This window comes from Strongylocentrotus purpuratus, unplaced genomic scaffold (assembly GCF_000002235.5).
Source record: "Strongylocentrotus purpuratus isolate Spur 01 unplaced genomic scaffold, Spur_5.0 spur5_scaffold_2, whole genome shotgun sequence".
NCBI lineage: Eukaryota > Metazoa > Echinodermata > Echinoidea > Camarodonta > Strongylocentrotidae > Strongylocentrotus > Strongylocentrotus purpuratus.
In genome coordinates, this window is record NW_022145605.1 from 42,474,132 (window position 1) to 42,487,044 (window position 12,913).

At 36.7% G+C, this 12,913-nt stretch overlaps 1 protein-coding gene across 1 annotated transcript in view; it reads left to right on the plus strand.

The window, feature by feature from the left end:
• The window catches only part of LOC115926893 (sodium-dependent dopamine transporter-like), a 63,795-nt gene that overhangs the window by 33,394 nt on the left and 17,488 nt on the right, over window positions 1-12,913 (plus strand). The window contains 1 exon segment of the mRNA XM_030992501.1: window positions 6,600-6,782. Coding sequence (XP_030848361.1) covers window positions 6,600-6,782 — 183 coding nt within the window.

A 12,913-nucleotide genomic window follows, 5' to 3' on the forward strand; every position in this document is an offset into this window, starting at 1 on the left:
CAAGAACGTTTTATGTTTATCAAGATCGTGGGGCCTCCACCTTAATTAAAAACACCAACGAACTGTTTACAATAGAGGCTTTATAATACTGAAGACAATATGTCTTAAGAAGCTGAAGTGCAACGTTACAATGAATTAAAGAACAATGAGAAAATATATCGAATATAACCCCTTCATCAATTAAAAAAAGTAACAGTTGATACGCCAAAACAACTGAGCGTTATCTTGAAAAGATAAGCCTTGATGCTCTCTAAATAAGTAATGATAGTGATCATATTAATACTACTGCTACTACTACTACTACTACTACTACTACTACTACTACTACTACTACCACAACTAAAACTACAACTACTACTACTACTACTACTACTACTACTACTACTTCTACTACTTCTACTACTACTCCTACTACTACTACTACTACTACTACTACTACTACTACTACTATTACTTCTACTACTACTACTACTACTACTACTACTACTACTACTACTACTACTACTTCTACTACTAATACTACTCCTACTCCTGTTGCTGCTGCTACTTTTTACTACCAATAATAATGACGGATGACACTAGGAAAGACCTAAAAGAAACTCCACGTGAACGTGATTTTGCAAAACAATCATCACTTTGTATTTGATATTCAAAAATGTACGATCAACAAGAGCAAAGATGTTTGTTTCTTTGTAAATTTGTGATTGCTTTTATATATGCACGGCCATGCTGGAGAACAGCCTTTGGACAAGTATGCCACCGTGCTAAAATAAAATAAACAAACAAACAAACAAAGATTAACCTTCACTTGTTTAACATCTAAAGGAGATTGACATCAGAGATATAACCGAACTTACATGCAGGGATTGGTGTAGAAATGATCGTACCTCAATATCCATGCATGTGGCACTTATAGCAGAGTTTATCTGTTTTCCCGTTTTTTCTTTTTAGGACATTGTAAGTAAAAATAGATGGAGTTAAACAAAAAAATAATCTTACATATCGATTCAAAGAGACTTCTCTTTCTCTTTTAGATATCTATACTGTATCGGGAATACTGCTTAAGTACCTATGAAGTATAATTTAATAATACTGGCTTGATAAATATGATTGTCCAGTGAGGTGTTACATCAGAGTGAAATCAACCATTGAATACAGGTTCACAGAGTGCAAAAGAAGTATTCTTCTTATGACATAGTAGTTTAAAATTCAAAGGCGACTACAGACAGTTCTGCCCACAATCCTAACGGTTCAGCTTCTTATCGCTGAAACAGGGCCAGACTCCAACAGAAGGTTGACGCTAAAACCAAGTAACAGGTACACAAGATGTGTCAATACCATCGCGCCATTAAATTACACCAGTTCCCGCCGATCTGTGCACACATCAAGCTATGAAACCATTTAGCCTATATTTGCGCCGTTCACTTTGCATTTACTTTGTGTTCGATATCATTTTCACATGGCACTTCAAAGATCCAACATCCATGCGCAGTTACATCTTTGCCAAGCCTGATGATTTAAATCGGTTTCACGATTTTTTTTCTTCAAAAAATGGATAGTCCCTGAGATCGATTATATGTAAATCCGGTTCAAATTATGGAGGGGGGGGGGGGGGGGTAGAGGTGCCATTTTTCATGACTTGTTTGAACGCAACGCGCAAGCGGTAGGATTTCTTAAACTTATTTTAGTTTAAACTCTCACTATCAATAATTGAAGTAGTTGATATAAGCACACGCCTATAAAGATTTTGGAGTGATCTGAATGTGTTCATTGCTCACGAGGCGCCGTTCGTTTGAAGCAGAATTGCGTCAGCTTCTCGCGACGTCTAGTTCTCGCAGAACTGGGTCAGTTTCTCGCGACGTCTAGTTGACGCAGAACTGCGTCAGCTTCTCGCGACGTCTAGTTGACGCAGAACTGCGTCAGTTTATCGCGACGTCTAGTTGACGATTCAAGTGAGAATGACATCGAACACAAAGTACATGTAAATGCAAAGTGAACAGACTGAATCTTACGTTGAATGGTTGGCTTATTGCATTCATTCAATCTTGATTAGTCTAGTTCACGCAGAACTGGGTCAGTTTCTCGCAACGTCTAGTTGACGGAAAAGTGCGTCAGTTTCTCGCGACGTCTAGTTGACGCAGAACTGCGTCAGCTTCTCGCGACGTCTAGTTCACGCAGAACTGCGTCAGTTTCTCGCGACGTCTAGTTGACGTGCCAAGTGAGAATGACATCGAACACAAAGTACATGTAAATGCAAAGTGAACAGACTGAATCTTACGTCGAATAATTGGCTTATTGAATTCATTCAATCTTGATTAGTACAGTGACTAACGCAATCAATGTTAAATGACGGTCAACTCGTATGCAAAGGCAAACATATAGCTGTTGATAATAATTGATTTACAATGTCGTATAGGTTTGCAGCCTGCATTGTGTCACCATGGGTTTTAAAGAATTAGGGCTTTTCTATTAAAAAAGCCGAAATCTTTCTGATGAAAAGTATACGATACACAACTACCCTGAAGAATTAAAGCACATATCGACGTGTGGCTAACTATGAACTAGTTGCTGAAAACGTCGCCACAAAACAGAACCGCAGAGCAAAATAAACAATCCTTAGTGAGGAAAAAAAAAGTAATTATAGGCGCCATGTCTGAAACCAAACCAAGTGTATTGAACCGGATTATTTGTGTGTAGAAAGTTGGTACAGTGGACACGGAAACCGTCGCTTAATTCAGCAAGAGAACGTGTTCTTGGGTTACTCTTGTACGATTGAAGATGGAAACCAGAGGCGGAACAAGAATTGTACGGTAGCCGCAAGGGCGGGTTAAGGATGTAGGACCCTGCACTGAGGTTGGTTTACCGTGTCAGATTACGCGCGCATTGCGGTGATGCACCCTACTCAATGCTACGTTCAGTTTGGGACCGCGACAGCCTCAGGCACTGAACGTAGTTTCTGTTTCGAGGGTGAGTGGGGTGCAATAACCGTTTCTATGTTCTCACCTGTCTACATCGCAGCCTACATTTTATATGTAAGCCACAACGACTCAAGTTTTCCTGTCCCCGAATGATAATGTTACCTACTGTACTCAAACAGCACATTCAGAATGAACCTAAGTATGGGTATTTGGCCTATATCGAGACAATCAAAGCCTTTAATACACAAAACGTCCCAAATCTATACCAATAAGATCCAGGGGGTACTAACAAGCCTCTTCTGTACTAAGATCATTTACCCTAAAGCATGGACATAATGCCAATGGACACCTGGAACACTTCCTTATTTCTGAAATGTTCCCCCAATTACTGGTATAGTCCAAAGCTCTTTGGAAGCGCACGGAGATGTTATTTCATGACGTATTATGCGCTTTACAAGAACTGAACTATTATTATTATTATTATAATGGGTTAGGGTTATGATTACTTAGATCGTATTCAAAATTGTTATCTAATATCAGCCCTGAGACCGAGCTAGACGAACTCGAGGGACGTTAGACAACTTTCCGGGGTTAGGTGCATAATGAACATGATCCATAATTTCCATCTCTTCATCATTTTACCCTACGTTTTTTTATTTTCGTTGCTATCTTCACGCGTTTGATTTTTTCCACTTTCTTTGTTCTTTTCACTTTTTATTCTATTATGCATTTCGTTGCCTTTTTTCTCTTTTTATCATAACTGATATCCATTGTATTTCTTAATTTCTCCACATTTCTTTACACAGTGTATGTCAAAACTGTAGTGTTGGAAATGTCTTCCAAATAGGCCTAAATGATTTAAATATTCTTCAAAATATTCTCAGCAGCTCTTCTTACCTGTAAAAAGGTTGCGGTCTCATTCATCTAATGACATCAAAAGTAACGATATTTTACAGTCGAGTGAGCAAAAGCCACATTTCTGTAAGTGTATAAATTCCAAACTTGACTCGAATTGGTATCTGTTCTGAAGGTAAGAGTAGTGAAAGGGCCTAGGAAATTGACATATTCAGGAAATTGATGTATTCTGATCAGTAAATGACGATTATGGAAGAACAGGCTTTGTACACTATGTGTCCTGACATGACTATGTCATCAACATTTAATGATTAAAGATAATAGCCCTTTTGCAGCCAGCATCAAATCCTGTAGAACTTTGCAGGACTTATGAATATGTTCAGTATGTCCTATATCTGTGAAATCTAAACATTATCAGTGTCCTAGTATTCAAATTATGAAAGGAAACCCGTTTACCTTCTAGACTCCACTGTCGGACACTATTGACTGACATCTTTTTTTTCTTTGGTAATAACATACATAAAATGAGCTTTAAACCGGTACATGAGCACTTGTCTCCATCAATAACCTAATACTTGTAATGGCCAAAATTAAACTTTGTGCAGCACAAAACGTACGACCATTCGGTAAAAGGGTCTGAAAATCAGAGTTTTACTAAGGTGATTGCAATCACTAAAGTCGATTCGACAACTAATAATCGTTAATTTCCCACTAAAAGCCATTTTCAAGCACTTTCGCTTTAAGGGAAGTTCTAAATTAGTATTGTCTTTCAAATGCCGTTGGAATTTATTTTAATTTAATTTATGCAAATGGGACATATTACCTTTCGGTGAGCAATTAAATTCTTTATTGACTGTTTTGAAATAATAGGTTTTCGTGTTTTTCACTTCAGGTTGGCATACGTGTGATATTTTTGTTAAAACGATATATTGACTGCTATGAGAGGCATCGCTGTTTCTGTAGGCTCAAGGGGACCTTACATCCTGCTATGACCCCGAGGCGTGCCGGGGCGTAACATCCTACCATATCCTTTTCTTGAATAAAGACTGGTTAAAAAAATCACAGAAAATCTGAGACACTGACTGTAAATATTCGCTGGAAAGTCGCCTGAATGTTACGATCATTCGGGAATCGCTTACACACTGCACTGTTAGGTATCCGCGCTCACACAAAGAAACTTTTTACACATAAACCAATGGGGATCTCAGCAAATTTTATTTATGCGGCCGGTTACTCGGGGCAACGGCCATTTAAAAAAAAGCAAACTATTGACAGGTAGGCGGCCATGGCTTAAATCACGACTCCAATTTCGACCAATCAGATGACTAGAATTACTCAACAAACTAAAGAGAGGTATATTAAATGTACTACTCTCCTGCTCGCTCAACACTTCTATGTTTATTTCTTTTTCGTCGATTACCCTTTTTTCATCTTTAATATAAAATCTTTCCTTCAGTAGGCAAATTTCTCTAGTCACGTAGGCTATCGGTATGAAACGGTTGCCTGCTTGGATTTTTCCAATTTACCATGAACCACTTAAAGCAAAGATTTAGGCCTACTATTACCTGATATACTTTTTATTTAAACAGTAATGTTTTCGAAAAGCTTTGAACAAGAACATATTCAGGCTTCAGTCAGTCACTTACACTTATCATCATAGTGAATAATAATAGCACTCTTACTTTATTGTGGCGAACTTGATTTAACTACTACCCTCTCCGAACCTCGACTAAAAACTTCTACCTAAAAATGCATAACTAAAACATGTAAAATGGACCAGGGGATATTCCTCGGGGAGACCACTTCACAACAGGTGCATGCAGCCAAGAGTTACGGGGGCCAGTAGGCTTGAGGCTCCGTGCATTTCATGGATGTAGGTCATAACCTCTTCTGTACTTGCCTCGATTTCAATTTGTGCTTGTTGTCGATTCCACAAAATTATGGCGCCCAAGGGCAAAAAGTGGGATGATTTTGAGGGGTTAAGTCGTTTTATCCCATACACGTTCTGTTGTGTAGACATGTATTGTATACCGGTATATACGACAGCGGAGGAGGCATTCCCAAGATTGTGATATTGTCTACAGGGAACATTCAAAATTTGTCTGAAATTAAATCTGATTTATCGTTAAGTTTGATGAATATTTCCTCTACGTCGAACCAGAAATGCACCTTTGTAAAATAATTTTGATCTTCCAGTCAAATCAAAAGTGTTGTGCTGTGTTTCTTTCTTTCTTTGTCTATTCGTCTTTCTTTCTTTCTTTCTCTTGCATTATTTCCTTCTATCCTACCGTTTCTTCCTCTTCCATTATTTCCCTTTATCCTACCGTTTCTTTTTTTTTCTCTCTCTGTCTCTCTCTCTTACTTAGAATGAAGATTGGGAGAGATTGCGTGCCATCTATATACCCTTTGTGTTCTTAATTCATCATTGATCTTCTTCTTCTATTTGTGGGTATTCTTTATTCCTCCTCGTCATCATTGTTACTAGGTGACTAGCATCATCATTTTCTTGTTCTTCTTCCCCCTTTTATCTACTTTTACTACTATTTCTTCATATTCATATACTTCTTGAATGATGTGTACCATTTGTCGAGCTTATAGTGAATGAAAGCAAGGGAGTGGGGAGGAGGGGGGGGGGGGGTGGTCTCTAAACGTTTTCATTACATTTTCGTCAAATTTAAATTTGTACCTTGCAATTTAGGTAATTTCTCTGTTGCCTCTTTTCTTTATCAATTATTTCTCTCAGATAACACGACCAAAAGAGTTTTTGTAATTATTAATCAGTAAACAGTATATTAACAGATATGAACTTTTGTTTTGCTCTTTTAGCGACCCAAGGAAAGCTTATGGAGGTAACCATGGATTCAGGGAATGAAATAGCTGGACGTGGAGATGGTACTGGTCGTGAGACATGGTCCAAGAAGATTGACTTCTTACTCTCTGTCATTGGATTTTGTGTTGATCTCGCAAACGTGTGGAGATTCCCCTACATGTGCTATAAAAATGGCGGCGGTAAGTTTGATTGTTAATAGGAGTTTTTTAAAAATATTTGTCTTCCTCTGAAAAAGCCTCTTTTCATTTTGATATACATGTATGTATCACAATGTCGCATTTTATTGATGTGAATAATCTTCTTCTTATGATCATTACCTGAGAAACTGGTTCGAAACCAAGTCAATCACAGCACATCGTATCGTTCTTTATCCCTAAGACCGCCTGATTGGACTTAATGCCATAAAATTAAAAAACCCTGATACTATGATATAATTTATTTGACTTTTATCATCATATAAACAGAACATAACGGCAATGGGTATGGTTAGATAATGTGTTCATCTTTAACAAAGATAAAAAGTATTTTTCGGGGTTCTTTGAGTCTTCATCTTTATCACTTTATGGTATGTCGTGATGCAATCAGTTCGTTTTCTCGTTCTCCTTTTTGGTTACATTCATTCTTAGACGATATCATGTAAAGTAATATGATATCTGGATGTGCAACTTGGGTAATATTTAGATTGGGTGTCAAGCGAACAAGGAGTATGTCTTACAGTATGGCATTCGGCATGTTCAGCTTACCCTTAGTTTGATAAGTCAAATGCCATCCGTGTTTTAAGACTACATGTAACTTTAATTCATGAATAATGCATCACCTGTTTCCGATTTACTCTTGTTCGAAGATCCCTGACTATTAAAGATGTCTAATTGTTTCACCCGCTTGCGCGACCAATCGGTCTTCACGACCAACCCTTAGTAATATGCGCCCGTCAAACTCTGGGCCAAGAAATCTAGGAGGGAGAGAGGAGAAGAGTAACAAGGATGGGGGTATTCGGTGGCAGAGTTATTAAAATGTGCATCAATTTGAGAGGAGATAACACATCGAATCCGCACGCCGATTAATTCCGTGATCATCATAAATCGATGAAGAAGACGACCCTATGCCGAGGGGATTGTGTTTGATTAAAAGAGCCTCAGGCGGCCAGGAACCTGGGAAGGACTTGATGGCATGGATTAGAGATGGGTAGGGAGAAGAGGATAGTGAGACTGAGATGGAGATCAGAGGAGAGAGAGAGAGAGAGAGAGGGAGTGGTCGGTCAAAGAAGGGTGAGAGGAAGACATATGGAGAAGGACTCAGACAGAGATAGACAAATGAGAAAAAGATAATAAGATAACGAGTCAAGCCGTTAAAATATAGAAAAGACGAAAAGTACAAGAATTTCATTGAACGCTACCTGCAAGGTTGGGAGTCAGTTAAACAAGTGGTGGAACTAAGAGAGCAGCAGAGAAAATAGGCACCGACTAGAGAAAGAGCGAGGGGAGAAGAGAGAGAGAAAGAGAGAGATGGGGGATAGAGAAAGAAAGAAAGAGAGAGAGAGAGAGAGAGAGAAAGAAAGAAAGAGAGAGAGAGAGAGAAAGATTGAGAGAGAGAGAGAGAGGAAGATATTGTGCAACGGGGTGGAGAATAATACTACTACTACTAATACAAAAAAACGGTGCTTATAAACGCTTCCATCGAAGTCTCTTATCGCTAACCAGTGATCGAACTATGTAGAACAAATTACTGTACAATTACTAAATATGAAATCAATTGAATTAAAACAAAACTTTCGAACTTTGGAGGAATGACGTGCATGATCATGGATATTGGAATTAGTGATGGAGAAGTAGACGATATATGTAAACTGAGAGATGGAGATATGTAAAATGTTCTTCCAAATACATCCCGTAGAAGAATGTGTGTTAGATAATTTCATACAGTAACTTTTCAAGCTTCTAACGAAATAATAAAAAGAAAACCCATATGTTTAATCATGATTCTAATGATACATCTAACATTCCACCTCATGTGACTCTGAGCCAAAAATCATACAACAAACTTGCTCAGTCTTTCAATATTGTATAAGATGTCCACATCTAACTTAGATAATATGTGACAATATTCTTCCTACCTATAATCATTGACTAACGGTATTTATCCCTTCACCCACATTCCAGCTAAGTGTCATGAATTTTTATATTTACATAACAGAAATACCTTTATGTACAGTGAAAGCATTTCAATATCCGTCGCAATAAAGTGCTGTGCCACATCCTATTTTCGTGAAACAGGGAAGTGGGTAGCCCAATACAGACTCACACATTACCCATATAAAAAATGTAATACATATCGCAATAACAGATATTATTGATTGTTTTGTTTGTTTGTTTTATTTCCGAAAATCATCATAAAAAAAACAATAACACAATATAACAAAATTAAAGACTTATATAACAATGATAGAATGATAAAACGGTTGGATAGTCCATTTCAGAGCCATTAACCTAATGGCTCTGTTCTTCCATGGAGTCCAATATATATAATGATACTATAATAAGCAATGATATAACAAAATAGTAAGTCGTAATTAAAAATATTTAAAAACAACAACAACATTGTACTTGTACTTAACTTAACTAAATCAAATTAAATTAAATTAAACAAAAAACACTAACAAAAAGCATTAAAATCTATTCAAATATCCCGTACCATCCCTAATGTAACAAAATACGACCCCACCCTTATCACCCACCCTGCTAACAATTAACTTAATTAGTTTTAAAATATTCTACACATTATCTAATTTAGTCTGTTATTAAATTGGTTATGTTTATGGCAAAAGCCAATGGGATTGCGAAATTTAAATATCAAAATAATTGAAGTATTTTGAACATGTTTATTAAACAAATTTAGTGTGCCTAACTGACGGAGCTTAATAGGTAGTTCATTGTATAACACGGATCCCCGATATAAGAATGTGCGTTTACACTGATTGGTTCTTGGTTTCGGAAGCATTAAATTGTCATTATATCTTAGCCCGTAACACTTTTCGTTAAATAAAAATTTAATGTTGTAATTGTAATGTTTAGTAAAAGTTAACACGTCTTACAATTAAGAATGTAGGCCTTTGTTGCTGTCCTTTATCTTTTGCTTTGCACGCATCTCGTATTGCTCAGCATTCTTAAATTCTATTTTCGTAGGATAATGCAATATCTTAGCTATCTACGTCATTTTCACCGCAGAATTGATGAGAAAAAATGAAAGAAAATCATCTCGCTTGAGTAGTTATACCAATCGACTAACTTCTTCTCGCCGTGTTTGAATATTAGTTTCATCCTTTGTCGAATGTGTATCAATGGTGTGTGTATATATAAATGTCTCTTGCACCAGGAGACAAAGAAATCAACAATAGCCAGAAAGACGACGACAACGGTGATGCTAACAATATTTCTTGCTTTAAAAATAAATAAATATGACGTCGAAGCTACAGGATTCCCTATAGAATATGGGAGAAAACGAAGAAAAGGATCGATTTGACAGTTTAAGACAGATTGTTGTACTTTATATCAGTACAACATTCTTACATTTTTGTTTTACTTTGCAGACACAACCAAAGGCAACAACTAAAAGTGGTTAAGATTAATTAATATTTTCACACCCTTCCAAGTAAACTTCCCAATTAAACTCCCAGTACTATTTTCTCTCTCGAACAATATATACTTGAATTTATCAGCTTCTTGAGATAATAGTAATACATTTGTGATTATTGTAATACCTTACTTATTCCTCCTAACATTGGTTCGATTAAAAGTGATGAAATTGGGGCTACCTGTGTCTTTGAATTGTGGATTGAATTCATCCAAAATAATGGACACTACAATTCAAACTGATACTCTAATCGATAAAGCTAGGCCCTTGTTCTATCAATCAATAGCCGGGAATGTAAAAACATTTTCAGGGTTCGTGACAGATACAGCGAGGTAGACCTGCGGTGAAGTAATGGCCAGATGATATTGCAGTGTAGAATTCATTGGCAATTTTTCCTTTTCCTCTCTTTCCCTCTTTCTTTCCCGACCACTTTTTCGCCACTTTCTTTCTTCATTCTTGCTCATCACCTCTCGTTAGGTAAATATCATACCCCTCTCTCTCTCTCTCTCTTCCTCCCAATCTCGCCCCCCTCTCTCTCTACAAACTCTGCCATCTTGACCAACCATTCTCTTTTAATTGCTTTCGTGAATCCCAGAATGTGTTGATCTCTTTTGATATATTCATTGCATCTCACGTTTTTTTTTCTCCTGCCTTACAGATAGGTAGAAATATATTCGTACCTTATTCTTACATACATGTATGTCATACTAATCTGTATAAACCCTTTAAATTAATCAAGGAAAACCAAGACAATTCTGAATTAAAAAAAATACCATTAGGAGGGAAATTTGGATTCAACATTTAACGAAATTTTCCTCGGGGGGCGGGGGGGGGGGGGGGGGGGGGGCTTTTCACATTGAAATGGATTTAACCACATGGAAGTTGCATGTAGAGGTGATGGAGATGTGGCTGCCTGCGGTAACGTGTTCAGTGGCTCAAGTGACCTGTTTAGCTACGAAGCTCTGACGAACAAAACCAGAACAAAACCAGAATGATGTACTATCACTAGTCATTAACTTTGCCATGTAATCTGTCGATCTGGTAACCACTAAACTAAGTAATTTGTTATCGTCGAATTCTCTCTTCAAACTTTATTTTGAATATCATTCAAACTACCTCCATAAAAATGCCAATGAGCGTTTGGAGATATTTGATACCAATATTCATCATGGCGCTGCATTATTATTCTTTTGGATAAACTTCATCGCCATATCACCTTCAATGTTACTTACAAATACACAGTGATGTTAAGAATTTCCTATAAGTTATGATCCAAAGGCGAAGAATTCACGGTAGGCCTGTATCATAAATACAACAGGCACTCAAACTTGAATAAATATTGATAACGATGATAAAAATATTAATGATGATGATAATAATGATAATAATAATAATAATAATAATAATAATAATAATAATAATAATAACAATAATAATAATAATAATAATATTGATTATGATTTTAACAAAAATAATAATAGTTAAATTTCCACTCCGTGTATATTCTTTCCAGAGAATCCTCATGTATTTGTATTATTCTGGCTAGCCCAGTTGCCCTAAGGCACTGAAAGCATCTCACGAAAAAAAATTGAAAGTCAAGTTTGATCGATTATATCTCTCTTCTTATGGCACAATCATCGCTGCATTTAGTAGGTTTAATGCCATTAGAATGTGAGTTTATTCCTTTTTAAAATGATACCCCATTTCTTATGATTGTGTAAGTCATGGAATGTGTACTACATTAACACAAGTAAAAGGTCAACAGTATAAAGATGGAAATGCACTGCTCTTGTTCGGCTGTGTATTCTTCTTTCTTTGAAAATTGTATAGCTGCAGTGTTTCAGATGATCTTACCAATGAACAACATTCACACTGCACTAAAAACTAAATGCATGAAGTTGAACAAACTTGCAAGCACTATAACAATAATATTATTACTCAAACTTACAATACACTTTATCTAACATAAATAAATTGCTGTAAAAAAAGATTAAAAAAACGCTTACAAATTTTTATTTAACATTTTGCAACTTTTCACCTTTGACTCTGTTCCTTTTTCTGATGCACTGCTTATTCAATGGCTGCAAAATATGGTATCACATTAAAAAGGAATCAACACAGTTTCTAAAGACACTAAACGAAGTGATGATTATGCCATGACAAGAGAGATGTCAGCGATCAAACTTGAGTTTCCAAACTTTTGTTGAGGGTTCAGTTCCTACCAGGTACCCAAGTAGTGCACCCGGCTGCAGTGTGTCAAATGTGGAATAAAGTCTTGCCAAAGGATGTTTATACCGAGACGGGAGTCGAGGCTCGAACCATGTGATCCACCGTCTGGCAATATACCCACTATGCCTAGACCACGAAACTTCTACTTTGTCTATCAGCGGAGAACCTAAATTCTCCGCTGATTATTTTTGTAATTTTCTCCAATAAAAATATCGACCAAGGAGAAGATTTGAATATCTGGTACGCATATCGGTGCCATCTTGTCTTTGAGGTCAATTCGATCAACCTTTTCAAGAATCCATTAGAGCAATTCTAGTCCATTAGGAATTGATTTGATTCCCAACAGTATAATGAAATGTTATAAACAACGAAACGAAAGTAGCCTATGCTTGCAATTAAGTCCCTCACAATATACACCGATTGTGAATTCAACCGATCAAAAATACGGGAA